Raw genomic sequence first — 26,704 nt, forward strand, 5'->3', positions numbered from 1 at the left:
CAGGTGTGAAGCCTCTGCTTGGCCTCCACCCCGGCCTGTGGGTAGCCACTCCTGGGCCTGACTCCCCTCTGGGGACTCTGGGCTAGGCTGGCCAGGGGCTCTGAGCTCTCACAGCCCTCAGGGTACTCAGGTGATCCCCCAGACCCCACCTGCACCATTCTCCTTTCGGCTCACTGTTAGCCAAGGCCGCTTCAGAAAGGTCCAGCGTCCTGCACTGCCCGCTAGGCACTCAGGTGGGCATGGGGAGGGGTGGGAGGGAGATCCAAAAGAACCACGTCTTCTGGAGGAAAGAGGGGAGATGACCCCGTACTCATCAGAGGCGGAAAAAGTGTGTTCAGAAGAACTGCAGACAGTCCCTCCGGTGACCCTCAAGGAAACGCTTGTTCAATACAAAGAAGTGAGTGATCAATGGTTTATTCAGGAAGGGGAAGCCCAAGCTGAATGTCTCCCTCCCTCCCTCTCCCACCCCTGCCAGCTGGCCCCCACCCCGGTCCCCGTAGCCCCCATAGGCCCTTGGGAGGGGGACGGCGAGAGGAGGGGTGACCCCACCTTGGTGCTGCTGGTGTGAGCTCCTCTCAAGGCCCTGGGCCCCATGACAACATGTAACATGGAGGGTAGTGAGAGGTAAGAGGGAGACTCTAGTGGGGGCAGTAGATGGGGGTGCGGGCAGGGTGTAAGGCACATTGTAAATAAGCCCCCGTAGCCCCCGCGGCTACCAGCCCAGCCACACTGGCGCCAGCCTATTGTCAGGGAGAAACACGATTATGAAACCAATGAAACGTTTGCCTCGGAGCAGCTGGGCCGGCAGCTATTTTCATGGGTGGAGTATATCACATCAAGGGAATCGCTTATCTCAGCAGGTAGAAGAAAGGAACGCCTTGGTGCAGCTCATCCTGTCAGCCAGGAGAGCCCGTCCTCAGGGACCACAGACTCGCGGCGGATGTGGGGAGACCCAAGGCCGGGCAGGGTGATGCCAAGACACTGAGAGCTTTTCCTCCGTGGTGGCCAAGGGCTGCAGGCCCTGCCAGGCTGAGCCTGGGTAGGTAGGACCAGAGCAGGGCACATGGGGCCAGTCTTCTCCCTAGGGGGCCAGGCTGCTGGGGAGAAGTGGGCCCGTGTGGATGGGAGATGGGCGACTGTCATGGCCAGGCACCTACTGACAGCATCACGGGGTAAGGGGCCTTGGAGAGAAAGGGCCAACAGGCCTGAAGACAGCAGGGGCCTGAGCGGGGGAAGCAGGCTGGTACCATGTGGGCACCCACTACCGGCGCCAAGGATCCCACCCAAAAGGGGGAATGTGGCATGTTAGGGGAGAAAAGCCTTATCTCTCACCCTCGTGAGAGTTGGCCTTTGAGCACAGGAAAGATGGTGATCCTTAGTCACAGAGCAGGAGGGGGCCCGGATGCAGCGTGGCTGATGGGGAGGAGGGGGAGGGCCAGGCCCCCTCCCACCCAGATGAGAAGGGCAGCAAGGGCAGCAGGGCTGGCTGGGGAGGGCAGGGGCGGCGGAGCCTCGTTTCTGCGCCTGGCACTCATGGGGCCTCGTTGGACCTGATCCCGTCGCCTTTGTTGACGTGGAAGGGCCGGAAGGGAGACTGCGGGGGAAACAGGAGTAGTTAGGGAGGTCGGAGGGCACTCGAGCTTACCAGCCAGACGCCCACCCCCTAGCCGCCCCCAGGAAGCAGCAGTGGTCTGAACCCCAATAATTCTAGGGGCCTGTGGCCTAACCCACAAGCTCCTTCTACCCTGGGATTGGAGTTGGGCCCCAGTATTATCAGAATCTCCGGGTCCACATCCTAATTAGAATTCACTCCATCATTCGACTGGTGAGCTTGAACTTCAGTCTCGTCAACCCGTCTCTCCACACCCAGGAAGCCCCTCCCAGCACCAGCGCAGCTCCCATTAATACGGTGTTCTCTACCCTACAGAACTGGTACGAGGGCTTTCCATAGACGGACTTACTGAATTTTCACAACTACCCAATTAAGTGGGTTACTATTATCATACCCATTTTATACATGAACAAAACAAGGCACAGAGAGGCTATGCAACTTGCCCAAGGTCACCCAGCTGGCAAGCAGAGGAGCTGGGATTCGAGACCCAGCAACCTGGCTCCAGAGCTCAACCCCCTGCCCCACCCATGTCAACGCACCTCTTCTGAGTCTCAAGACTTGGTCTCTGCTCTCTCTGCATAATTCTCCCTGACAGAAGGGGTGCAGAGAGGGCAAACCACCGCCCCAGCCCAACACAGACTGGGGGCCTCCCACCCCAGACCTTCCGCCTCTCTCATCCCAGAACCCTCATAGGGATTCAGGGAGCATCTCTCAGGACAGAGCCGGCGACAACTTTCTTGCCAGCCTGTGTGTTACATCCCGCAGCAATTTCACAAAATCAGCACTCCCTTCTCCTCGCAATCACTCCATCAGGGCCCTGAGCAATCGCCCTCCAGTCTGCAATGGAAGAGCACGTTTTAGCCGCTGCTTGCCCCCGCGAGCACCCTTGGCCCCTAGAGGGCCTCCAGAAGCCGCTTCGCCCTTGAGCTGGGTCAGAGCCTGGGCCCGCCTCACACCCCAATGACCCCAGTACAGGAGACCCCAAGGGCTATCCCAGCCCCTGCCCTGGCCCTGCCTGCCTGGAAACCTGTATCTACAGCAGCTCCTTGCCTACATCTGGTGCACAGCAGGACTGGGGGCCTGTGGAATGCGGGGGCTGAGGGAACTTAGCTCAGGCCTTGGTTAACACACTTATTAAACAGCGGAAGAGATGGAGACTCAGGGCGGGGAAAGACATAGCCAGAGTTACTCAGTGGCAGAGCAGGGCCTGGACCAGGTCTCCTAATCCCCAGGTGCCGGCCTGGACCCCAAAGGAGTCAGTAAGGCAAAGTGAATAGACCCAGAAATGGCTGAAGCCTTTCTTATAGGAAGGCTGGGTCAACCAAATGGATCACAGGTCAGTGAATGGAGCTGTCTTGTCAAGAGTCCAGGGTGGTAGGCGGGCACAAACAGAGCACCTGGGCAGGGCGCTCCCTGCACACACACACCCCCATCCCCTGCCCCGTTCCCTCCCTGGCTCAGGGTCACAGCACATGAAAGCTGGAAGAGCTATGAAAGCATCCAGGCCATCTGCCTTATGTGACAGATTGGGAGACAGAGGCACAGGGGAAGAATGACTCGCATGGCAAGCTGGTGAGCGGACTGGGGCCAGACCCCAGGCCAGCCTCTTCCTACGCTAGTACCTGCCTCCGTTCCCCCGGTGCTGGGTGCCAGCTGGGGACCCCAGAACCCTGCCCTGCCAGACATCTCAAGGTGGTGATGAGCCTTCTCTGCTGGGATCAGGGCTCTGGGAGGGAGGGAAAGTAGTGGGAGGGAGGAGAAGGACCGAGTCCAGGAAGAGAAAGCTTCCTTTTTCTCTCCATATCTGCTTTTTGCAGCCCTGCTATTACAGTGGCCCTGGGCCTGGCTCAGATTACACACACCATCACTTAGCTCCATCGCCAGCAAATTAAAGATTCTCTCCAATTAGACCAGCCCCAGTCACTCTTTGTGACCTGAAGCAAATCACCTCTCCATGCTCTGACCTCCAAATGCAAAGACAGAAGGGAGCCGGGGGTTCCAGCCCCTGGGCCCAGCAGATGCCACCCCCATCCCAAGGCAGCTGGCTGACTCCTTCAGCAGGGCCTGGCATGGGCCTTGGAGGAGAGCGTTTGGGGAAGTGAAGGCACAGCACGTGAAGGAAGGACCACCCCTGATCGCTGAGGTCTCGGGCAGGGCTCAGGCATGTCAGGTCTAAAGGTATTAGAGTTCAACCCCATCTCAGCACCGCATTATAGAGTCCCAGGGAGGGCTCTGACTCACTCAGGACCCCACAGTCAGCAGGTGGCTGGACCCCAAGACCATGCGTCCTCTCGTGCTGCTCTCTGATGCCCCAGCTCGGGGTCATGAGCTATCGAACCCTAAATATATCTATTCCTAACTTTGCAGCCTCTGCCTTACCCACGCTATCATCCCAATGGCTTCTATGCTGTCAGAGCTGGCTCCCAGGGAAGCGAGACTCATCTCTAGGATGCCCGTCCCCCGGACTCAGCATTTTGGCCGTCATTCAACAAGCATAGGCAGCAAACGACCTTTCGCACATTAAAAAAATCCTGGGCTGCCCACTTTACAGATTAGAAAATCGAGACCCAAAAAGTATATCTTTACCCAGGCCCCCTGCCTATTAGCCCTGGGTCTTTCTTTACTACCCTTTGCCGTACACAGGTATTCAGGCCACTGCCACCTCCATCGCATGGCTTGGAGACGTCACCATCCTCCCACAGACCCTGACCAGTTGCTCCTGGGAGCCCCATTCAGCACCCAGTCTGCTCATGCTCACGTCAGGCAGGCTCTCCTCACTCACCAGATAATTCTGCTTGCTGGATTTCCAAGTCTGGGGCTGGGCCTTGGGGCTCTGGCTCCTGAGGAGGGAAGGATAGCCTGGGGAGACAAGAGGCTCCGGTCAGAGGGAGCGTGGGCTGGCGGTCAGGGGCCCAGGGCCAGGGCGGCAGACGCCATCTCCAAAGTGACTGCCAAGCTCCATCCAGCCCCTTACCAAGTGCAGCCAACCCTGAGGAGGCATGCAGGAGCCAGGAGGGTTGCAATGGACAATCCTGAGGAGGTGGCCCAAAGGGAGGGGGCACCAAGGCAGACAGAAGGAGGAGGAACAGGCCAGGTGGGCTGGGCCAGGCGGCAGGGGAGTGTCACCCCAAATCCAGGTCAGGATCACACCACTCGCTGGGATTTCCCCCACCCACCCTGAAGGCTCACCCCACAGACCCCTCCCCTCCCCAAAGCCCAGGGAAGCCACTTTATGAGCACGACCTGCCAGGATTTCCACCATCAGGCACTCATCCCAGCTCCCCCGCCCGACCCCCGCCAACTGTGTGGACGAGGCTCCCCATGTATTGGCTCCACTCGTGCCCGGCACTGTGCTGGGACTCGCATAGGTCTTCCCTGTTTCTGTTGCCCTGAGTCGCACAGCTAATAATCAATGGTCAGAATTAGAACCCAGGTTTGCTGGACTCCAAAACCCATCCTCATGTTCTGTCTGCCTTAGTTTGGTTCTCTCTTCCCTGCTTCACGAGCGGGAGGCTGGGGCCCAGAGAGGGGCAGCAACGTGGCTGCGGTCCAGGGTTAAACCAGCGAGCCCGAGGGGGCCTGGAGCACATGGGCGCCATCTGAGCCTGGGGTCCTCGAGGCGCTGGTCCGGGGCAGAGCTGCCCAAGCGTATCTCCTCCACCCCCGCCTCAGCCCAGCGGGTCTGTAAGGAGCTCCAGTCCCCAGAACTGTGAAAAGTGCTCTCAGCGTCAGCCCTCAGCCTGCAGGGACTGGGGGTGGTGCTGGCAAGGAAGAGGCCGTGACCTAGACATGGAGGAGCTCAAGAAATAAACAGGGTCTGTCCTTGGCAGCGGCAGGCTGGAGCCCTGCAGGCTGGGCAGCCCTGGGCAGGCCGGCCTGCTCAAAGGCGGATGAGCTGGTCAGGCCCAGAAACCACCTGTAGCACTGCCAGGCTGCCGGCGAGGCCGGCCCTTCCCCGTGTTGGCAAGGGGGTGGAAACAGCAGAGAACCCGGCTGTCTCCCTGCATCTGGGGATGGAGGCAGCCTTGGAAAGAGAGGGTTCCTCAGGTCCTGAGTGGGAGGTTGAGAGGGGGGAATTCAGGTCTCACTTCTCAGTTCCCAGAAAGAAGATCCCAAGCCAGCCATGAGAGAGGGTGGGGATGGGGATGGGGCAGGGGTGCTGTGGTCCAGGAGACCAGCCTGTATAGCAGGCAGCATCCAGGGGCAGGTGGGCTAGGCTTGGCAGGGGGCGAGGGGCATGCATCCTCTTCTGGGAGGCTCCGGGGAGGCGGGACCAGGACACCCTAGAGGTGGCAGAGAGCCCCATCGAGTGTCCCATTTGCCCTGCTTTTCGGGTGGGGGAGGGAAGGTGAGGGGGGGGAGTAAAACAGGCAGGTACCAGGATGATATTTAAACAGCCCAGTGCCATCCAGTGGTTTAGAAAATTCTGTGGTAGCCTGTCCCAAGGGGACGTTCCCAGTGCCTGCTGGGAGAGAGAGCCATTAGCACTGGTCCCAGGAGGGGCCAGAGGGAGTCACACGTCCCATGGGCACGGCCCCTCTCAAAGCCCTCACTCAGTCCTCCCTGGCAGCCTGAGTGTACTCCCTGCCTCCCCCCACCCCAGAGTCAGTGGGGTCAGTCCTCCCAGGCAGGCAGTCCCTGCCCAGAACCCCCATATAGGCCATTCCCACCAGATCTGGGGAGCTGATCTGCGTGAAGGTGCCAACAGGTGTCCCGGGGTCCTGGTGTTTTTGAGGAGAGGCTCTCCTAGGACAAGGTCTTTGCCTGGGGAGACTGCAGGCCAACGGGGAGATGCTAGGGAGCGTGAAAGCTCCAAATCACACCTAAGGGTGGCCGTCTTCCCTGCCGGGTGGCCTTTGATCCAAGGTTGACCAGAGAGCAGGGATGGTCTGTTGGAAGCCAGACAGGCCAAGACAAGTCCCAGAACTCCCCAGGCCTGGGGGTCCTGCAGGCTGGGACCCTCTAGTCATATCTCCTTGCTGGTAGATCCAAGAATCCCAGCCCTGGGTATAGGCTGGGATCCGGCCCGGAAGGGAATGCTAGATGATAAAGCCACCATCCGAGGCCACTGCCGGGAGGTCCGCCTGCCCCTTTCCCACCCCCTCCGCCTGAGCCCACCCAGCTTGCCTATCCTGTCTCCCAGTCCTGATGTCTCCAAGCCAGAAGGCAGACAGGCCTACTCCCACCTCAGCCCACCAGAGCTGCCCCATGCACGTTTCAGAAGAGATGGGAGGGCCGTGGGCCCCACTGTGAGCTGGGGCCTGGCTCAGGCCTGCCCCTCAGGATGACCCCATCCCCAGGGGTCAGCCTTGTCAAAGAGCCCTGGGGGGCAGAATCAGACTTGGAAGGCCTTAGAGATCATCTCATCTGCCTCTCCCAGCAGGGACTCGGCAGGACTCTGGCTCCGCGGGATGCCGACAGGTGCTGTGTGGTCACAGGGTTCTAGAGTCAACCAAGGCTGGGAGTCACTGGGTGACTGAGTTAAATAAACTTTCTGCAGTAGGAAGACTCGGTGCCTGATGGAAGCACCCCGGGGATATCTGGGGTGGGGGGTGTAGAGGGTGTCGTGTGTCCGCACCTCCCTGACACCGAGGCCTGTATCACAGCACATCCTGAGGGACCGGCGTGTGGCGGCCCAGCCCTGCTGACAGCAGAGACGTGGAGGCAGGGCTCCGATCCTTACAAGGTAAGAACGTGTGAGTAGAGTCCAAGGCACTCTGGATGGGGTGAGCTCACCTTTCAGGGAGAAGGAAGAGCTGCCTTGCACGGCAGGCAGGTCATCGGAGCTCTGAACGGAGGAGGCGTATTCCCAGACCCGGGTGGTGTAGTTACCTGGTGGGGAAACGAAGAGGCATCAGCCCTGGACAGCTTGGCATGGGGGACGGAGGCTGGGACAAGGCCATTTCTGTGGATCTCTCCAGCCCCCGCACGTCTCCAGCCAGGATACTGCCGGGGCCTGGTCACACTTCCGGCCAATCCTTCCTGCCATCAAGTTGTCCTTCTAAACTATAAAGTGTTGTCAGGTCCTTGCCCTACATAACAGCCCGCTGCCCTCAGATTAAGGTACAAAGTCCTTAGCACAGCCCTCACCCCTCCCCACTGTCTCCACTTTCTGCCTTCGCCTGGAGGTGGGCCTCCATCACTCAACGTTCCAACCAGGCTGCACTCTGAGCTCTTGACACACACCAGGCTCTCTCTTGCCCCAGGCTTTTTGCACAGACCAGATCCTCTGCCTAGAATAGCCCACCTGCTCCCCCATGCTTAGCAAATTCAGGTGTCGGGTCTTCAGGTGTCAGCTTCCTTGTCACCTCCCCTAAGTTAAGTCGGCATGTGTCTCAGCCCCATGCCCCGTACCGCATTGTAACTGCACGTTTAATGGTCCACGTCCCCCACCGGGCTCTGTGGGCGCAGGTGGAATGCCCATCTGGCCCAGCATCACACTCAGTGCCTGGCACCCAGCCTGCTTCCTGGAAGGTGCTCACTGTACAGCTGATGGATGGATGAGTGAGTAAAGGAACAGATAAATACAAACACAGGCTAAAACTTGGAGGTGGAAGCAGCTGATACAAGCCCTGAAATTCTGTTCGCCAGGTTGAACAGGCTCCAAGAGTCCATCTGCAGGTGGACAAAAAGAGGCCATGGGGACGGTGTGGCAGGGACAGCAGGAGCACCGCGAGGGCCTCCGAGAGCCCCTGTGGGCAGTGCACCCTCTCAGCAGCCCAGAGCGTGGGGGACTCCCCCTTAGCCGAGCTCACTCCACAGCGGAGCCCACCGGCCCTGGCGATTTTCTCCTGCTGCTGCCTGCGGGCTGGAGCCGGGTCAGCGGTCACATGGGGTTGGGGCGGGTGGCCTGCCCCGTCGTGGACCCCCTCCCACAGGGATCTCGGGCAGACTCTGCAGCAAGGCCTTCACTGAGCATGCCTGCCAAGCCTCCAAGGGGCCATCCGCCTTGCCCTTTCCTTTGCCCATTCATTGGTCCCCTCTTGGTCTCATTCAACAAATGTTTGCTGAGCCCCGCCTTCTTCTGGACCCTGGGGTCACAGCGGGGAACAGGGCAGACCCAGCGTCTGCCCTCACAGAGCTCACAGTCTCCTGTGCTTGGTGGTGAACCCAGTCCTGCACCTAGAGGCCTGGGCACGGCCCTGCCCACGGTGCCCCTGACCTTCCAGATCTCCGGGGGCCTTGTCCTCACTACCGAGCCCCAACTCCCTTCCTCATCTCTTCAGACGTCCCGGTGCTGTGTCCGAGGGGGGCTCTGGCAGAGCTGGCCCGGTCCCCTCCAACCCCCCCCCCCGCATGTGGCAGCCCCCGCAGGAGCCCCCAGAAGCTGGGATCATCTAGGGTCAGCCCTGCCCTAGGCGCAGCGGTGCCCTCAGCGCTGTGGGCAGAGGGGACCCTGCGCTCAGCAGCTCTCCCTGGGAAAGCCGTGTCTCCACCCCCATTCCACCCCTCCTGGGTCTTAAGGATGAGTCGCCCACACATCTCCCTGGCAACAATACCTCCTGGGTTTCCAGGGACGGCCCATTTCATAGCATGCCTGACTTCTCGTTTCCTGCTCCCCTAGTTTGTCTTAACCACCGTATGACTTTCCAACCCAGGAGTACACAAATCAGGAGAGATCCTCTGTGGTCCCCTGCCCCGACATCTGCTGAGGGAAGTCCCCACACCTAAGGCCGGTGTTCACTTCCCCCTGACTCAGCCTTCAGGGAGAAGATCCTACGGACTCAGGGACTTCCAGGGATGCCGAGGTGCCCGGCTGCCTTTCCTCAGCCTGACGACTGAGGAAAGTCCTCACACACGTGCGTACACACGCACACACGTGCCCGTACACGCGCATACATGCTCACACGCCCTAAGCCCACTAGGACCCCTTGTCACCCGCCTCTGGGTCCCCAACCCCAGCCCAGCTCCCCACATTCACCTCACGTGGGGAGCCCAGGCGCCCTGCCCCTGACCCAGCCCGCAGCCCCTCTTGCTCGGCTCCCACACAGGCCCTGCCCACCCCCCAGCTGAGCCGCCCCCTACCTTTGGTACCATACAGATTGTTGACAGTCTTCTCCTTGGAGGAGCGGCTGGGAGACATCGGCTGGTACGACGTCTTGGCCCCACCTGTGAAGCACACGAGCAGGGGCTGTCATCGCAGAAAGGGGGCCCTGGCTCGGTCGGGGGCCTGTGGTTCTGACCTGAGGGGTGTACTGCAGGATTCCTTGCCCCCAGACAGTGACCTCTGCCTGTGCCAGGGCCTGTGCCCCCACCAAGCCAGCTCCCTTGGGTCTAGGATAAGGTGACCACGTAAGTTACCCTTCCACTCAGAATGGCTCTGAGCGTGAAAGGGTGCTATGAATAGTTATGCTGAGGGTACCGGGTGTAAACCTGGAGAGTCCTAGATGGACTGAGATGTATGGTTGCCCTAATTAGGGCCTTTGAGGGTCACCAGAGCCTTCCTGGGCCAGGCCCCGTGTGACTGAGACCCCAGAGGCTGGGAAATGGGGTGCCCGTGAGGAAGTTGGGCCATGGCCACCGTGGGGCAGAAGTGTAGGGCCCCTGACCGAATGAGGGCTGCCGCCTGGAGGGGTCTGATGAGCTTGTGCCACAAATACCTCCCCCGCTACGGGGATGCTCTCCCCAGGGACGATCTCTAAATGGCATAGGAGTTTCCCCTCCCTCCCCCATTCGGGCTCCACGACAGTCTTGGGAGGAAGGCAGACAGAACAGGCTCCACAGCCCTACTCCACGGATGAAGACAGCACGTTCCCCACGTGCGTCTGCATCGGTCAGGGTCCTCCACTGGCTCCCGCCTAACCAGCCCCACTCCCTCTCTGGCCGAGCCCCAGCTGGTCCTCCTCTAAACCCGCACGCCTGCAGTCCATCCCTCTCGCCCTGCACCCTCTGTCCATCACAGCCATGCCCCCTCTACCGAGCCCCTGGCCCCTCTTGCAGGGAGCCTGGAAGCTAATCTCTCCCAGAAGTCTCACTGCCCCAAAGCTCCCAGACTCAGGCCACTACCCCTTGGTGGCCTTGCTTCCTGATCTCCTTGCTGACTCCCTCGGCCCCTCCCTTGCCTCTACCCTGAGCCCGGGGCTCCCAGATTTCCTCCCTCCCGTCCCCAGTGCAGGGGCAGAGACACCGGAGGAACCTATTTCTTCTCCCTACAAATGTCACAGCCTGACTCACGGTAACAGAGCTAGAAGCTCTCCTGACAGCTGAGTCCAACCTCCTTCTTCTCAGATGAGGATACTGAGGGGGCAGTGACCAGCCCAAGGTCACCAGGCCCGGGCTCTCGGGTGACATCTGGGCGGCTCCATGCTCTTTCCTCAATCCTGCATTATTGCTCCTCTCCTCTCTGCCTTCTACAGAGCAGGCCAGCCAAGCAGGGGCCAGTCGGGAGACTTGATACCACCCCAGGGTCCAATCCTCAGAAGCCGGGGAGCCAGAGGGTCTGGGCCAGGGCCAGTGATGCTGGAATAGGGCTGGTTAATGCAGCTCACCCTCTCACAGAACTAGACCCAAAGGATAGCGCCCTGGGGGAGGGAAGGGAGCAGGACCGGCCAGGCCCGGGCCCCCACCAGGAATGTAGGGCTGGGTACTCAGGTCCAGCTTCTTTGCCAGAAGCCCAGGTGTTGTTTTCAAGTTGGGTGGAGAGGCCAAGGTTCCTGTCCGCTGAGCTCATCTCCGCTGGGCCCCTCCCACCGGATCTGAGGCGTGTGGATCAGTGCCCAGGGCCTTGAGGCTCCCTGCTCCAGGCCCTGGCGTCTTCCCCACGTCTCCTTTCTCTCCCTTCCCTGCACACCCTCTCCTGTCCTGACCCCCGGCCCCTCACAACACACACACTTGCACATATGCCTCTGTCCACCGGGCACACCCACCCTTACGTCACGGGCATTGCTGTGGTTTGTTGCTGGTGCCAAAGAATGTGACGGGCTACCGCAGGGCAAGGACAGGCGGGCGCTGGTCTCTCTACCCAGGCCCAGCTGGGCTGCCGCCCCGCAGGCAGCGCCTTGCCAGGGCCTGGGAAGGAGGGCTGAGCGGCTGGCGTGCATGGGGGAGAGCGGGGCTGAGGAATTTAAAAGAGCAGCCATCAGTCCCCCTGTCTGGAGGAGCAGGATGGTTCTGGAGAAGCCAGCCCTCCCTCAGGACCACAGAAACCTCAGCAGAAGCAAAACACAGCTCAGCCTGGTGGATGGGAGAGGCTGAGGCCAGCAGCCAGGAGCCCCTCCGGAAGGAAAGAGAAGGAGGGTGTGGGCTGGAGGCACGGGGGTGGGAGGGGTGGGCACAGAGCAGGGAAGCTGAAGAGAAGGTGCCAGACAGAGGGCGAGAGGAGGTGCTGCTACTTACACCGGGGAGCAGGCAGGCGCCAGGACCTTCCCAGGCCTATCCGCGAGGGTCACTCCCCAGGGGAACCTGGCTGCTCCTCTCCCGGACGACCCCCTCAGCGGAGGATCTGCTCCCTTCCCTTACCCTTGGATGTGAGGTACATGGAGTACTTCTTCACGGTGTCTGGAGCACGCCACTCGCTGGTGTAGCTGTTACTGTAGCTGTTCGCGTAGCGGTCACCCCCTGGGAAGCAGAGAGGCCGGGTCAGCAGAGGGGCGGGTGGGGAGGATGAGCTGAGCCACTGAGGGTGTCGCTGAGACAGCCCATAACCCCTCTGTCCCAGGGAGAGGCGAGGTCCCCAACCTTGGAGAAGGTGGCCCCCTGCCCAGCATCCCCTCCGGCCCTGAGCTCCTGGGGGGCGAGAGAGAGGGTCTGTGTGGTGGGCCATCCACCCTCCCTGGGACTGGCCCCTGTGAGGAAGACGTGTGCAAGGCACTTTGCAGTTTACGAGGTGCTGCTGAGTTTCACTTCTTCTTTGATGTGGGCATCGACCCTTGGGTTGGTATGAAGATGCCAAGGTGACAGATAAGGAAACTGAAGCTCAGGAGGTGAGGGAAGCCACTGCCCCATGTCACATGGCCAATAAGGGCAGATGTGGGGCTTGAGCCTTCACCCCTATTTCCTGGCTCTGTCTCAGCCACTGCTGGCAGCCCAGGAAGGAGATGGAATGAAGTCCCAGCACTGGCCTCCATGGCCAGGGATCCAGCTGTGGAGCCGTGCAGGGGAGAGTGAGCTACTCAGGAGGGGTAACTAGCCCTAACCGACTCCCCCCTACACCCACTGGCAGACCCCTGAACCCAAACAAATCTGTGGCTCCAAGTTTGCCTTTCCCCAACTGCCCTCTGCCCCAGTCCGTTCTCCTGCTACTTCCCAGCCTCCTACATTCGCCTCTGCTCTTCTCTCTCCCTCTCTCCCGGCCAAGAGGAGGAGTGAGGAAGCTCTTCCTTCATCTCCATCACGTGTGCCAGGCAGGGGCCTGGCACTCAGTAGGCACTTCACGACAAATAGAAATCCTCCGTGATGTTGGCCCCACCCCGTCCCCACCAAGCCCAGGATGAAGAGGCTCTGGTGCGTCTCAGACCCCACACCTTTGACGGTGAGGACTGAGTCCCTGGTCTGTCCGGTGGGCAGGCTGCAATCAAGGCAGAGAAGACGGTCACTCCAAGGTCTGACTCACCGGCCACCCACGCCCCACCTCCTACAGCCAGACACACTCCCAAGCACACGGCAGTGCCAAAACGCCAACATGGAGGCCCGGGACCCCAGGCACAGGTGCAGGGCTGCTGACATCAGTAGCACCCATCCTCTCCTGGCAGCCGCTTCCCGGCACACCTTGGACAGGGCACAGGGCCCCACTTGCACAGAGGCCATGGCCAGCACAATCATGACCTAGAAATGGCATAGTGGGTGGGCCGCAGGCCGTGGGGGGGACCACCCCCACCCAGTCAGGGCTGTCCTCATCGGTCCGACCAGACCTCAGCAGAGGGGCTCCCGTACCAGGTGTGTACCCCAGGGGTCATGATCGTCACACTCCCAGCTCCTCTGCACGGCCACCAGCAGCAGCTGCTTCCCAGATGAGAAGACACCGGGTGGAGGCGCTGAACAGCAGAGCGTGAAACCCAGCTCGCCCCCTGCTTAGCCATGTGACCTTTGAAAAGCCTCTCTAAGCCTAAGCCTTCTCATCTGTGACGTGCAATTCATCCCACAGGAAGACTAAGATAATGTAAGGGAGGCGTTCACACAAAGCCAGCATCCAGGGAGCACCCAATCGCTGTGAGCCGTCCCCTCCGGATGGTCGCCATGGTCATTAGGATTGCAGGACCCAGGTGCCCCTTGAAGCCAAATGATGGTCTTGCTGAAATGGCTTGTCTGTCCTCAGGTGTGACTGAATGTCCCTCACATCTCACGGGGACACTATGTGACATCACCATCCCCAAGATATACAGACGCTGCCCCCTGAGACCCAGCCCTTCTGCACACTATTACCCCCTTCTCATACCCCATAGAATCACATGCTCCCTTCGGAGACCAAAGACCAGGGTCACTGCCTTCGGGGTGCTGGGGCTAGAAGTCACTAGTTAGGCTGCAACCTCAAGGCCTGGGCCATTGGGCGGGGCTTGGGGAAAGTGTCCAGCTTCAGGCCCTAAAGAGACTGGGTGGGGACTGGTGGAAAAGCACTTAAAGGGGCAGTTTCTCATGTTAGGGTGCTGTGAGATGACTCAGTTGCCTCTGCAGAGGACAGAGTGATTCAGTAGAGAAGCTGACTTCAGGGGAGCTGGTGAGTCACCGAGACGCTCTGTGCCCAACCATCTCCAGCTGGGCCACCAGGCCAAGTCCACCTCTGGGCTCAACACTGCTCAGCACGGCCATGGTGACAGGCAGGTTCTCCCTCCAAGCACACACGCAGTTCAAGGTCATGTCCACTGGAACCTGCAAAGCCACCGGGCTGGAGTCTGGCCCTTATAAGCTGCAGCATCTACACAGCTGCTGGATTGGGTCCGCCAACCAGACGCAGAGCTGAATGAAACCAAACCCTGAGTTTGATGGACAACCCACAGAGAGGACACTTGTGCAGCCAGTGCCTGGGATGCTTCCTGCCCTGGAGGCCCCTTGTAATAGCTGCATAACTGTGGCAGCAACTTCCAGGGAGGGGGGGTACCATCCCTGAATCCTAGTCCAAACACCCTTAAGTGGGATGGGTGGCTGGGAACAGTGAGGGGCCAGCTGGCTCGTTGTCGGCCTGCACCAGGCAGCAGGAATTGACCTGGGAGGAAACATCCACGGCCTTGGGGCCTGCCCACAAGAGGGGACTCACCGTTCTCCATGTGGTTCCTCTCGATGAAGTTACGGCTCAGGTCCGCCTTGCACATCTTCTCAACGTGGCGCATGCACACATTAAGCAGGTCGTCCTTGAAGTTGCCCAGCGACTGCCCCAGGCCCTCTCCCTCCAATAGAATATGATAGGTGGGCAGGGGCGGCGGGAGAGAGTAACTGCTCATCAAGGCACCAAATTCCTACCAGGAAAGGAAAGAAGCCATTAACTTTCTGGGTCTTCGGGAGCTATGGGGACCTTTCTCTGCACGGGGCTTTCATGGTCCATCTGGAAGGCTCAGCACAGGAGGCAGAGGAGCTGGGTTCTAGATCTAGCTCTGCTAACTAACTAGTCCCACTTTTCCCCACTAGGCACTTGTTTCTTATTCTTCTGTAAAATGAAAGGGTTCAACTAAAATCCACTAGATGCTAATATCCCTAATGGCACTAGCACCGAGACTTGTGACTCCGTGGTTCCCATCTCTTCAACTGGATGCATTGTGCCTACCTCATAGGCGTTTATGGGTGTGACACAAGCTGTGAAGTCTTTGGGTGTGAAAGCACCAAAGAAAGGCAAGAAATTACTAGTGTATGGGTCAGTCATGGTGGTTTCTCCTCCTGCACATGCCCACTCACTGCCTCTACACTTTGTCACTTCTCACCTCCCTTCCCTCTCACTGGAGAATCCCTTCATCTCAAATCCTAATGGGCCTTCAAGACCCAGTTCAAATTCCACCGCCTCCACAAAGCTGTCTCCAGCCTGTTTGCCCTTCCCAGAGCTTCCACAGGCTCTTATCTCCTGAACCCTAGGCTTTATCACTTAATTACACCTTCTTCTATATTGTTCTCTAATTGTACGTGTCTTATCTTCCCAGCCGGATTGCAGCTCCTTGAGGGCAATAACCATGTCTTATACCTTTCTATTCTCCACAGCCCCTAATAGAGTACTGGGCATGCAGTACCCAACACAGTCAAGCAGGTGGAAGGATGGATGGAGGAAATGACAGACAGACAAGATGAAGGATAACAAATATGGAGCGCTTATATGTTACACACCCCCATACCCAGTGCAGGCATCACTAATCGATCACAGAACTGTTTCCTACTGAGCCTGGAGCACTATTTGTACTTATCAATTGAAGTTGGGACAAAGTGATATTTGTGTGCCATCTTTAAAATAGGTAAGGAAATGGCTTGGATGGAAAAATTAGATAGACAGATGGAATGGAGCTTAGAGGGATGAATGGATGGATAGATGGATGGATGATGGGAGGTGGATAGGTGGATGGTAGATTGATAGATGGATGGACAGAAGGACACTGGATGAGGGTCTGGATAAGTGGATAGAAGGAGTGAGGGACTGAATGACAGAGGAGTTACTTGTTACCTGCAGAAACAGCACTGAGTCACTGATGCTGTGTATCTGCTCCCTGGTCTGCCTGTCATCCTGCAGCACCTTGGCCCTCTCTTCCAGAGCATCCACGATCACCTCCACTTGGTCTGCAGCATCCTGTTCCCGCTGCTCCAGTGCTGCCCTCACTTCCTCCTTTTGCTTCTCCAGGTCCTGCATCAGCTCTCGGAAGTTCCGCTCCAGGGTGGCCTTCTCATTGGTGGTGAAGCTCTGCGTCCAGAGTGAGGGGAGAGAGGAAGGACAGTTTCAGTAATTAAAAATCTCCCTAGAGGGTGCACTTTAGGTTCCCAACATAGAGTCAGGGCATTTCTACTGCCCTGAGCCTGCAAGCCTATTCAACCAAGAAATGCCTGTTCAAAGGCATCATTGAGGGATGCCATCTCTTAATAGAGATGGCCAGGGTTTTTATTAACAGGCCACCTTTTCTTATCTATCAGCAGCTCCTCCCCCTTGGTGGGTTGACATAAACCATCATTCCACCCTTGGGTAACTCCATGGGCCCAGAAGTTCCCAGATGAGTCAGGGTGTGTCCATTGAAACTTCAACCAGACCCAAACATCATTCAGAAAGTGAATGACTGAGCTGTTTATGTAACCAGGGTCAAGAGTCAGTGATTTCAGGTTCTAGTTTCCAAGCATTCAAACCATGGAAGACATACATCTAGCCGCACTGACACAAGTAAAGGGAAAATAGCATGCATTTAGCGGCTGTGTAGCCTGGTGGGCAGAACAGACATCGGTGGACATTGGAAGCCACACTGGAGGACAAGTTGGTCCAGGGTTTTTATTTGCTGGGATGATGTAAAATGAGCATTAGTTGCTGGGCAACATGGATGCCTGGCCCACACTTAGAAGGGGTCAAGAGAACCCAGAAGAAACGAGTGTGGGTTTTAACTGCGGGCCTGAGACCCCGAGCTGGAGCACAGGCCTGCCACTTCCCGGCAGCACAGGTCAGGGAGAGCCCTGGGGGCCGCTCACCTTGATGCGGTCCTTCTCCTTCCGCCACTTCTCAGCTTCATCTTCGATCTCGATGATCTTGAGCTGCAGCTGCTCCTTCTGCAGTGACAGCTCTGTCTGCAGGGAAGGAGCCAGAGTTGGAGGAGAGGTCAGGGAGAAGAGGTGGAAGAGAACCAGAGAGTCAGGGAGTGGGCCCACCCAGGGGGCAAACTCGAGCAGGGTCCACCACTCAGCCCTTCCGTTGTTCATTCAGCAAACACTCATCAGGCCGTCGGAAATGCCAGGCACCAACGCCAGCCACCGAGGATCCAGTGACAAGTCAAATGCCATCTCACTGTAAACTCAGGGTTCTGGGGCTGGGCAGCCCAGCCATGTCTTCATAAGGCTGACCCTCTGCCAGGCTTCCCACCCAACGTGAGCAGGAAGGAAGCTCATTTATGGGGTTCCCACTCCTTTCAATGGACCTGGGGCCATTGGGGAGCAGCTTAGGGGAGAAAGGGGACACAGCCCAGCTCAGCAGAGCCCAGCCCAGGGAGTGTCCCATGGCAGTAACCGTGTGCAGCGTTTCTGTGATATGACGTGAGGCTTGTGTTGCAAGCAGGAGCCTGGGTTGCCGCCAGCGGGGACTCTGTCTGGACAGGCACAGCTATAAACCTGTTTATGGGAAAGGGAGTGACGTCTGCAGTTTGGACAAGATCGGGACTTTATTCAGGGTCCCTGGGGGAGGAGAGAGGCCAGCAAGTGAGGCGGTGAGGGCGGATAGGAGAAGAGAAGGAGAGGTTCTAGGCACCCCCGCTCAGGAAGAGAACATGGGCTGTCAGGGTCTGGGGTGGGTTGGGAAGAGGATGCATCAGGAATGAGCTGGGACATGAGCTCTGATGGACACGGAAAGTATGGATAATAGTTTCCTTCCATTGGAGGAATGTCCTTCTCTGAAAAACAGCTACAACAGAGACAAAAGTGGAGCCGTGAAGCTAAGGTCAATCCAGTTGAGCCAAGAGGCACCTCTTTTGTTCTGTGGGTTCCCCACTAGTGCCCCCAAAGCACCTGCCAGCTTGGAAGACAGGTGGGTGATCTCCACCTGAAGGCAGGAGACCAAGGCATTGGGGTGCTCACCGGTCTCCCCACTACGCTGGGTTTTGAACACAGAGTCCCACCCATTTCCCGCCATCTCCTTGAGGAACCACAAGAAGAGTCAAGATGTGGAAGCCATAAACCACCAGGAATGTGAGCTCTCTTGGCAAGGAGTCCTGAGCAGCTGGGCGCACACGTCACCCCTCCTGGATACTCTCCCAGGCCAGGGGGCTGCTGGTGGGTCCCTGTGCAGACACCCAGGGGAGTGGATTGATGGAGGAGAGAGTGTCCTGGCTTTCTTGAAAAAGTGCCCAGAGGGCCGAGAAGCTGGTGGAGAAGGTGGGAAGGCCTAGAGCAGGAGCTGCCGAGCCCCCAGACAGACAGTCCGGGATTCCAACCCTACCTGCTCTGCCCACACCCCTGGGCTCCCCAGACCAGAGACTCTAAGTTCTTCTCAGAAAGCATGTGCCCCACGAGCTACGTGCTGGAAATCCCACAACACGGAAAATGCCATCACCAGGGAGGGAAAATGTTTAAGAGGAGGAGTAGATGCGGAGGAAGATGAGGATTTGGCCTGGTCTCTGGACAAAGGCTGGGAGAAGCCAGCTGTCAATAGACACGGTGGTGGGAGGTTGGAGAGCCAAGGGACCCAGACCCCATGTGGGCAGTGGAGACTCTCTGCGGGCGGAACTCCGAGGTTGGCAGAGCCGGCGGCCTGGAAGGTTCCTGAGAAGCCTGGGACTGGTAGGTGGGTCTGAGCTGTGAGGAAGCAGCCTGAAGGCCAGACAGTGGGTCTGTGCTGGGCAACTTTCCCGTCCGTGCAGAGCCCCTCACCCCCAGCAAGCAAGGCCCCAGGGGGATGGGATGCTGGAAGCCGCCTCCCCCGGCAGCTGACACATCCTCACCAGCTCAGCAATAGAGCGGCTGGCACTGGGGCTTCTCACCCTACCTCAGCACCCAGAACAAGGAAAGCAGAGAAGAAAAGTGCATTCACTCCCACCCCCAGGCCTGGGGGGCCGGGGGGCAGGCGCAGGGCATTTCTTCCATGAAATGAGCCTGGGGGATCCAGGAGGGAGCCCACCCAGAGCCCAGGACTGGGGCTCCAAGGCTTTGAATCCAGTTACCACCACCTCTAGGCAGGTGGCCTTCACAAGTTACCAAACTTGGGGCCTCGGTCACTCCATTTTTCCTGGAGGTAGTATGAGGGCCGTCTCCCAGCCAGGTGTGGGATGAACTGGGATCAGGTAAGTGAGGCTCTCAGAGAGCACCTGACACAGAGAAAGCGCTGACGAGTGGTCCCGTCCCCACTGCTGGGTGGGGCACCTTCCATGGACCAGGAGCCGGGCTGGGAGGGGAGAGGACAGGGTGGCGGGCAGGCCCACGGGGCACGGGTAAGTGAGGGGAGTGGGCAGGTGCAAACAGGTGAGGTCTTGGTGGAGCTCAGCGGTGTGGATGGGGTGTGCCGTGGTGCTGGAGCCCAGGAGTGGTTACGTACACAGCCGGGATACAGAGTGTATCGTCCGGGGGTGAAGGGAGGTTAGGTCAAGACATTGGGCTGCAGATGCCAAGTAGAGGCTTAGATGGTGGGGAGCTGAAGATTGGAGGATATTGGGGAAAGTGGAAAGGAGGTAGGATAACGGGGCTGGTGCAGGCAGGCTAACCCCCTGCGCGAGGGGAGAAGGTTTGCCTAGAGAAGGTGAAGGTGAGGAGCCAGCGGAGTGAGCGGAGGTGCTCATGGGACCTGCTGGCAGCTGTGGGGCATATGGGGATTAAGGTGAGGAAAGGTCTTACCAGCAGAGCACAGACTCACTGGGCAAGAGGGAGGAAGAAGGCACTGAGTACAGAGGAGGGAGAGTCCATGGGCTCTAGAAAAATGAAGAACCTCAGCCAAGGGTAGCAGGAGTCCGCCCCTGGGCTCCATCCTGAGCAAGAGAGGCAGGGAAGAGGGAGGCTAGCGGGGGGCACACAGACGAGAGCCAGAGGTGTCGGCCAGTGACCTGGGAGGGCCGGAGGGAGAGGCAGCTGATCTGGAAACAGGCGAGAGAAGGGTCAAAAGCGGAGCCGCCCTGTCTGCAGCAGTGGGCAGGAACAGTCAGGGCGGAGGAGAGACTAGTCTCCTGGTTTCTTTGGGGCACCAGGGAAGTCGACATCGGCTGGGAGGGGCCCTTGCAAGGCCAGACTTGCAGGGCACCAGGGACCTTGGCCTGGGAACTCTGTGCTACTAGAAGGGTCTGCTCTCACCTCTGGGATGAGTACCACCCTATCAGGAGAAGAGGGTTTGGGGTGAAACCCTGTTTAGCCAGCATCTGTTTAGCCCTTGGCAGTTTTTCCCTGCTGGCAGGGTTGCACAGAAGCCAGAAAAGGCAGGATATAGGAAACAATAAAACATGGGAAGGCTCCAAAATACTGGGTTCTCCTGCAACCTTAGAAGGAAGGAGCCTAGCTGCTTTACTGAGCATCCACTATGTGCCCGCATTTCTCCTTTCATCTGCAAAAGCCCCCTGGGGAGGCAAGCAGGATATCCCCATTTTACAGATGCAGAAAGCAAGGCCCAGAAACACTGAGGAGCTTGCCTGAGTTCTCCCGGCGAGGAAGTGGGAAGACCACGACACAGCAACAGGACTCAGCTCTGTTGCATGGCCTCAACCTCTGGGCTATCCTCTGTACCTTCCAGGACATCATCCGTGCCCTTCACTCCTGCCCAAGCCCCTCCACCTCACGGATGGGGCAATTCATCCATTCTGCCTCTTCTCCTCTCCTCCCTACACCCTCCCCATCACCCCCTGAGGCCTCGCTTTCTCCTTCTTTCCCTCCTCCCTTGAAACCTGATTAAATCTCCTGATGTCTGACAGGGCCTCAGCTCCCATCAGCTCCACCCGTCTACACCTCCCTCCCGACTTCCTCCTTCTCCCCAGCTCACTCCCTACAGCCTGCCCAGGCCTGTCCCTAAATGCCTTCTTCGTTCCTTCTCCCACACTCCTCCATGTCCATTGCCTCTCGCTCGGTTGCCTGGGACAGGCCTGTGTAAGCCACACAGCCTTGAAATCCTTCCGGCCTTGGGGGAGCAGAGGGGTGGCCAGTGGCTGGTGGTGTCTCAGCCGGGACAGACGGGGCCTTCAGGTGCAGACGCACCTGAGCGCTCACTTGGAAACGTGCCTGCGCTGCCCCCAGGGAAGAGGAGACGGGGCCCCGAGGGATCCTCCCCTGGTCTGAATTAATCACACAGGCCGTTGGCTGTGCCATTTGCCAAATGAGCCAGTTAATTGCCAGATTTGTACTTTCAGACAAATGGTGATTATATGGATAAGAATCTGAAACGCTGGAGAGATTTCCCCATTTCCACACAGACGTCAGACAGCCCAGTATGACTCTGCTTAGTTGGGACACACCGGTCCTTCGGCTCCCTTGGGTGTCAGGACGGGACAGGGTGGGAAGAGCATCACCCAGACTGTCTCCAGACCAGCATTGGGCCCTTGACATATTACCCCACCTCCCAGGCCTCGGTTTCTTCCTGGTAAAACTGGACTAGATTCCTGATTTCCAACCTGACTACTTATTCGAATCCCTGAGGGTGACTTAAAAATACAGATCCCAGGCCCCGACCCCCTGAATCAGAACCTCCCAGGTGACCCCAAGGAGCCACTGCCAACCCTATAAAAACAACATTTAAAATGGTGGAGAGAAAACATGCTGGGCTATGGCCACAATGAAACTGCATCCCAGCTCTGCCACCTCCCAGTGCTGTAACTTTGGGTGAGGTTCCTGGCATCTTTGAGCCCATTTCTTCACCTATAAAATAGATGCAGTTACTCCCACCCCGTGGGACCATGGTCAGGAGGAACCGTGGAAATGCTCAGGCTAGCGCCCGGCACATAGATGTACTCCATAAAGACAGGGGTGTCTCCTGTCTGCCTCCCCGGCACTCTCCTTCCCTGCCTCCTGTCTCTGTACCTCTTTTATTTTGTCCTTTCCTCCCCAGCACCCACAGAGTTCATCTTACCTCCTTTCTCACCCACCCTGTCCCAGAGCAGAAGTTTTCCCCCAGGCTCTCTGGGGAGGATGGTCCCAGCACCCGCCACCGCACCCTATAGGCCTTTCGCCTGGCTCCTCTTCCCAAACCCCGGTCATGGCTGACCACCCAAAGAGCCCCCAAAGCCCAGACCAGCACAGCTCCCAAAACTCAATGAGCAGCAGCTGCCCATGCCCAGCAGGCTGGCAATTCATTCTTCAAGGAAGAATTGGGCAACGAGACCAGAAGCAAAACCACAGGCCATGGTGACAGAGAGGAACCGAGCCAAATGATGGCGTCAGGAGAACGACCGAGGCATGGAATCTGAGCCGCGCTGACGAGCTAGGACCTCGCCCTCCAGAGCAATGCTTGGCCTGAGCACTTCTCCCGCCGCCTTGCCAGGCTGCCCACCCAGAGCCCAAGAGGACCCAGGACAGGCAGGCCGCCCTGCAGCAAGCAGCCGTGGCCAGGAATCCTTCACCCTGACCCAATGCAGCAGAAGGCCCTTGGGATAGGCAGAAGGGAGGGCCAGGAGACACAGGGAAGGATGGATATGTACGCTGCAATCTCATCAGTCTAATCCAGCCTGGGAAATGCCCGGAGGCAGAGGGGTGGACCACAGGACATCCGGGGACCTTCCCTGTGACATTCGGAGTGGAATTGGAAACCTTCTGATCTTGGGTCAGCAGAGGAAGGGTTGTCATGCTGGCACACCAAGTGGCCTTTCTCCAGCACTGCCTCTTCTCGGAGTCTGTAGCAAGATCCGAGGCCCAAGAGATGAGCACCGCAGCCCTGGGTGTTGTCTACACTTTTGTGCAAGTAACCAAGATAGGTCAGCGATCACCTCACCTGGGCCTCACCAACCAGGCCGCAGAGGAGGTTCTGGACGGGGCTCCTTGGAAAAAGCTGTGTGTGGGCTTCCCTGGTGGCTCAGTGGTTGAGAGTCCGCCTGCCGATGCAGGGGACACGGGTTCGAGCCCCGGTCTGGGAGGATCCCACATGCCGCGGAGCAGCTGGGCCCGTGCGCCACAACTACTGAGCCTGCGCGTCTGGAGCCTGTGCTCCGCAACAAGAGAGGCCGCGATAGTGAGAAGCCCGCGCACCGCGATGAAGAGGGGCCCCGGCTCGCCGCAACTAGAGAAAGCCCTCACACAGAAACAGAGACCCAACGCAGCAAAAATAAATTAATTAATTAATAAACTCCTACCCCCAACATCTTCTTTAAAAAAAAAAAATTTAAAAAGCTATGTGAGGCCCTCACGTTTGAGTCTGCAGGGGCTGCCTCCAAAGGATGCCAGGATTGACACGTCAGTCCACTTTGATCTGTCAACCCATCTAACACTGCTCTGTGCCAACATCCCTCACGTCTGACATTCCAGCAGAGCCAGACCGGGACAAAGTGCTCTACTCCATCTCCATCTCCACTCAGCTGCTTGGCACCACCCATCTCTGCCTACCTACATGCTGGTGTGCACACACACATGCACACACACACGCACACGCGCACACACACACACACACACACATATACAGTCTGAAGCTCCCACCCCTAAAGTCACTCCAGTGAATCAGACATTTTCCCCTGAGTCCCTGTAATCCCAGCCCCCTCAAAGGAACCCTAACCCTTCCCCTAAGTTGCTCTCCAACATTGGTCGAGGACTCAGGGAACTTCTTCCGCAAACACTGAGCTTGGACAGGTCTCTTCCTTTCTCTGGGCCTGTGAATGGGGATGCAAGGTGGAGAGCAGGCCGACGAGATCGCTAACGCTCCAGTCTGACGTTCTGTCCTCTGCAAGTTGATGTTTACTTAAAGCCACTGCTGTGTAACTGGGGGGATACGCCCCAGGCTTGTTTGTGCATCTGAGCTCTGCCTCTTGACCTACATCATGAGCCTTCAAGGGTGAGAACTGTGTCTTTGAGTCTTGTCCCAGTACTAGAACGTGAAGTCCGAGTCCCAGGCGCCACTAGAGAAAACTGCTCAAGACCGTCCTGTCCTCTGGGGGCACTCAGGCTTTTCTTAGGTGGAGATACCCTTGTTTCAGATGAAATTTGGGGCCAAACCCTACAGATAAATAAGAGCATGAGCTGCTTGCACTGGGGGTGGGAACAGGGGTCCCCTGACTCCTTGGCATCAATTCGACCCCCTCCTCCTCATCCCTGGCACCTCAAAGACATTCCCAAGAATCCTAGGGCTCCAGGGGTCATTTGAAAACTTCCAATCTAGTCCAATCCCTTAGTTTCACATGAAGGGAAACCAAGCCTGAGCGAATGGAAGGGACTTGTCCACCATCTCACAGATGGTTAGAGGCAAAAACCAGGGCTGGAAGTCAGGTCTCCTAAAACACAGCCTGGGGCTCTGCAATTTCTTGGTTGCGGTGGCTGAGGATGATCGGCCCTCGTTCTGCATAGATTTCCTAGGTGAGGTCCTGGAGGCGGGGTCCGTGGCCCCTGCCCCATCTCCATCTCCCTATCTGAAGCTTGATGCCAGACTGGGGTCAGGGATGTAGGGAAACTGGGATCACCTTTTTCCTGGGCCGAAAGAGGCTTCTGAAAAGGATCTTTGAGTCTTTTCTCATCTCTGACTCATCCTTCCTGTCCAGGGGTGTGGGTAGGAGAGAGTAACCTACAGACTCCCAGCTAGGAAGGCCGGGCCCAGAGGGTGTCCTGTGCTGCCCCGGTCCGCGGGGTGCGGAAAGTCAGGTGCCCTGCCTTGACCGCCGGCTGGAGACCGCCCATGTCACCGAGCTGTGTTGCCGCAGGGAGACCAGCCCAGCATCTCCGGAGTCAGGAGCGACAGCCACAGCTGAACCTTTGGTCCAGCTCACCCTCTCCAGGTGTAAGGTGTCCGCATTCACAGGCTTCCACGCGCCCCCGCTCCTCCCCACAGAAGCACATGCAGGATCACATACACAGAATGCAAGCGCACTGAACACATCACATATACAGTCATATGCAAACATCCACAACTGAATATAACACACACACCCCCACTCCAACCCTCGCCAAGAGTGTCCACCTACGGCCGGAGGTATGTCCACGTCCAACCACACACACAGAGCACACGGGGCCCAGCGGAGGGAAGGATAAAGGAGGCCACCGGGAGAGTCAAGAGACCGGCTGGGGGATCAGATAGAACAAGAAGGAGACACTGGACTGCAAAAGCCAACTCTGAAGCCAGGAAAAAAAAGGGCCTTGAAGTGGTCCTCAAATTCCCTTCTCCTCACCCATGACTCATCCCAGGAGCCAGCCCTGCTCAGGTGGGAAGAATTCTCTCTCCTTTAAGTAAAAAAGAAAGGAAGGAAGGAGGGAGGGAGAGAGGGAGGGAGGGAGGGAGGGAAGGAAGGAAGGTAGAAGGAAAAGACCCAGCTAGACACAGAGCCCAGGATTGAGGGCTATCCCCTGACCTGACTTGAATTTATCCTATGACCTTGGCCAAGCCCCCCATCTTTGCTGAGCCCCCATTTGCTCATCTAGGAGATGCCTGGTCTCCTGAGGCCTTAGAGGATTGGGGAACCGTCTCTGACTCCCAGCCTGGGGGCGGGAGGGGACAAGGGACAGCAGAGACTTAAGCCCCAGACCCTGGGAACCCCAGTGGAGAAGACGGGGTGAGAGGACGCGCCAAGGGAGGGGAGACCTGGAGGGGCCCGCTGTTACCTCCTTCTCGGCTTTGGCCTCTTCCACGGTCACGGTGCTGTGGCCCTTGTGCTCCTGGAACATGCAGAGGTAGCAGATGCAGTTCTGGTCCGTCTGGCAGAAGAGTTCCATGGTCTTGCCATGCAGGGGGCACTTGCGGGCCTCGAAGTCCCGGATGGGCTCGAGCAGCTGGTGGTCACGGAAGGCGGCGCCCTCCAGGTGGGGCTTGAGGTGCAGCTCACAGAAGGAGGCCTGACACACCAGGCAGGACTTGATGGCCTTCTGCTTTTTGCCAATGCACGAGTCGCACAGGACCTCCTCGGAGCCCGACTTGGAGCTCAGGAGTTTGCTCGAGGCGGCCCGGGGGGAGCTGTTCTGCTGGAGGTCCCCAGGCTCCGTGATGGACTCCGTGGGCTTGCGGAGCTCCGAGAAGATGGACCTGCGCAGCTCCCCCTTCTCGGCAAAGGTGACGGGTGGCTTCTTGGTGGCCCCCATCTGGAGCCTGGCATAGGGGGACATCTTGCCTTCTCCAGAGTCCATGCTGAAGTAGTTGGAGCCCTTGTCATCCACAGACTCAACAAACTGGATGATGGGCCGCCGCCCCTTGTTGCCCAAGAACAGGGGGCCCTTTCCCTCGCCTGGCTTCAGGGAGCCGCCCAGGCTCTTGCCCTCGGCCGCTTCCCTGCTGTGCCCGTTGGTGACATTGGCCTCTATGCCTTCGGCCTTGGCCCCATTCTCCGGGCTGCCTTTGGGGCCCAGCGAGCTGCGGGCACCCCTGGCTTCCGGGCTGGCCCCATTGCTCCTGGAGGCATCTGCAGCTTCCAT

General features: G+C 58.3%; 1 protein-coding gene across 1 annotated transcript; it reads right to left on the reverse strand.

The window, feature by feature from the left end:
* Positions 1-397: 397 nt before the first annotated feature.
* On the reverse strand, positions 398-26,704 carry TRIM29 (tripartite motif containing 29). The gene is made up of 9 exons (XM_059070622.2): positions 25,901-26,704; positions 17,186-17,281; positions 16,185-16,418; positions 14,802-15,000; positions 12,071-12,169; positions 9,638-9,721; positions 7,349-7,444; positions 4,395-4,471; positions 398-1,594 (listed from the first exon to the last, which is right to left on the reverse strand). The coding sequence occupies exons 1-9, from the start codon at positions 26,702-26,704 to the stop codon at positions 1,532-1,534; spliced, it is 1,752 nt and encodes a 583-aa protein (XP_058926605.1). The 3' UTR covers positions 398-1,531.

Source organism: Kogia breviceps, chromosome 7 (genome assembly GCF_026419965.1).
Source record: "Kogia breviceps isolate mKogBre1 chromosome 7, mKogBre1 haplotype 1, whole genome shotgun sequence".
Lineage (NCBI taxonomy): Eukaryota > Metazoa > Chordata > Mammalia > Artiodactyla > Physeteridae > Kogia > Kogia breviceps.

Excerpts from the sequence above, each read along its gene's own strand:
- TRIM29 (XM_059070622.2), bottom strand. The coding sequence starts at position 26,704 with ATGGAAGCTGCAGATGCCTCCAGGAGCAATGGGGCCAGCCCGGAAGCC. Across the intron at positions 12,170-14,801 it reads GAGGAACCACATGGAGAACG|GGGGTGACCGCTACGCGAAC; the intron begins GTGAGTCCCCTC and ends TCTGCTTCCCAG. Across the intron at positions 1,595-4,394 it reads CCAGCAAGCAGAATTATCTG|TCTCCCTTCCGGCCCTTCCA; the intron begins GTGAGTGAGGAG and ends TTTCCCCCGCAG.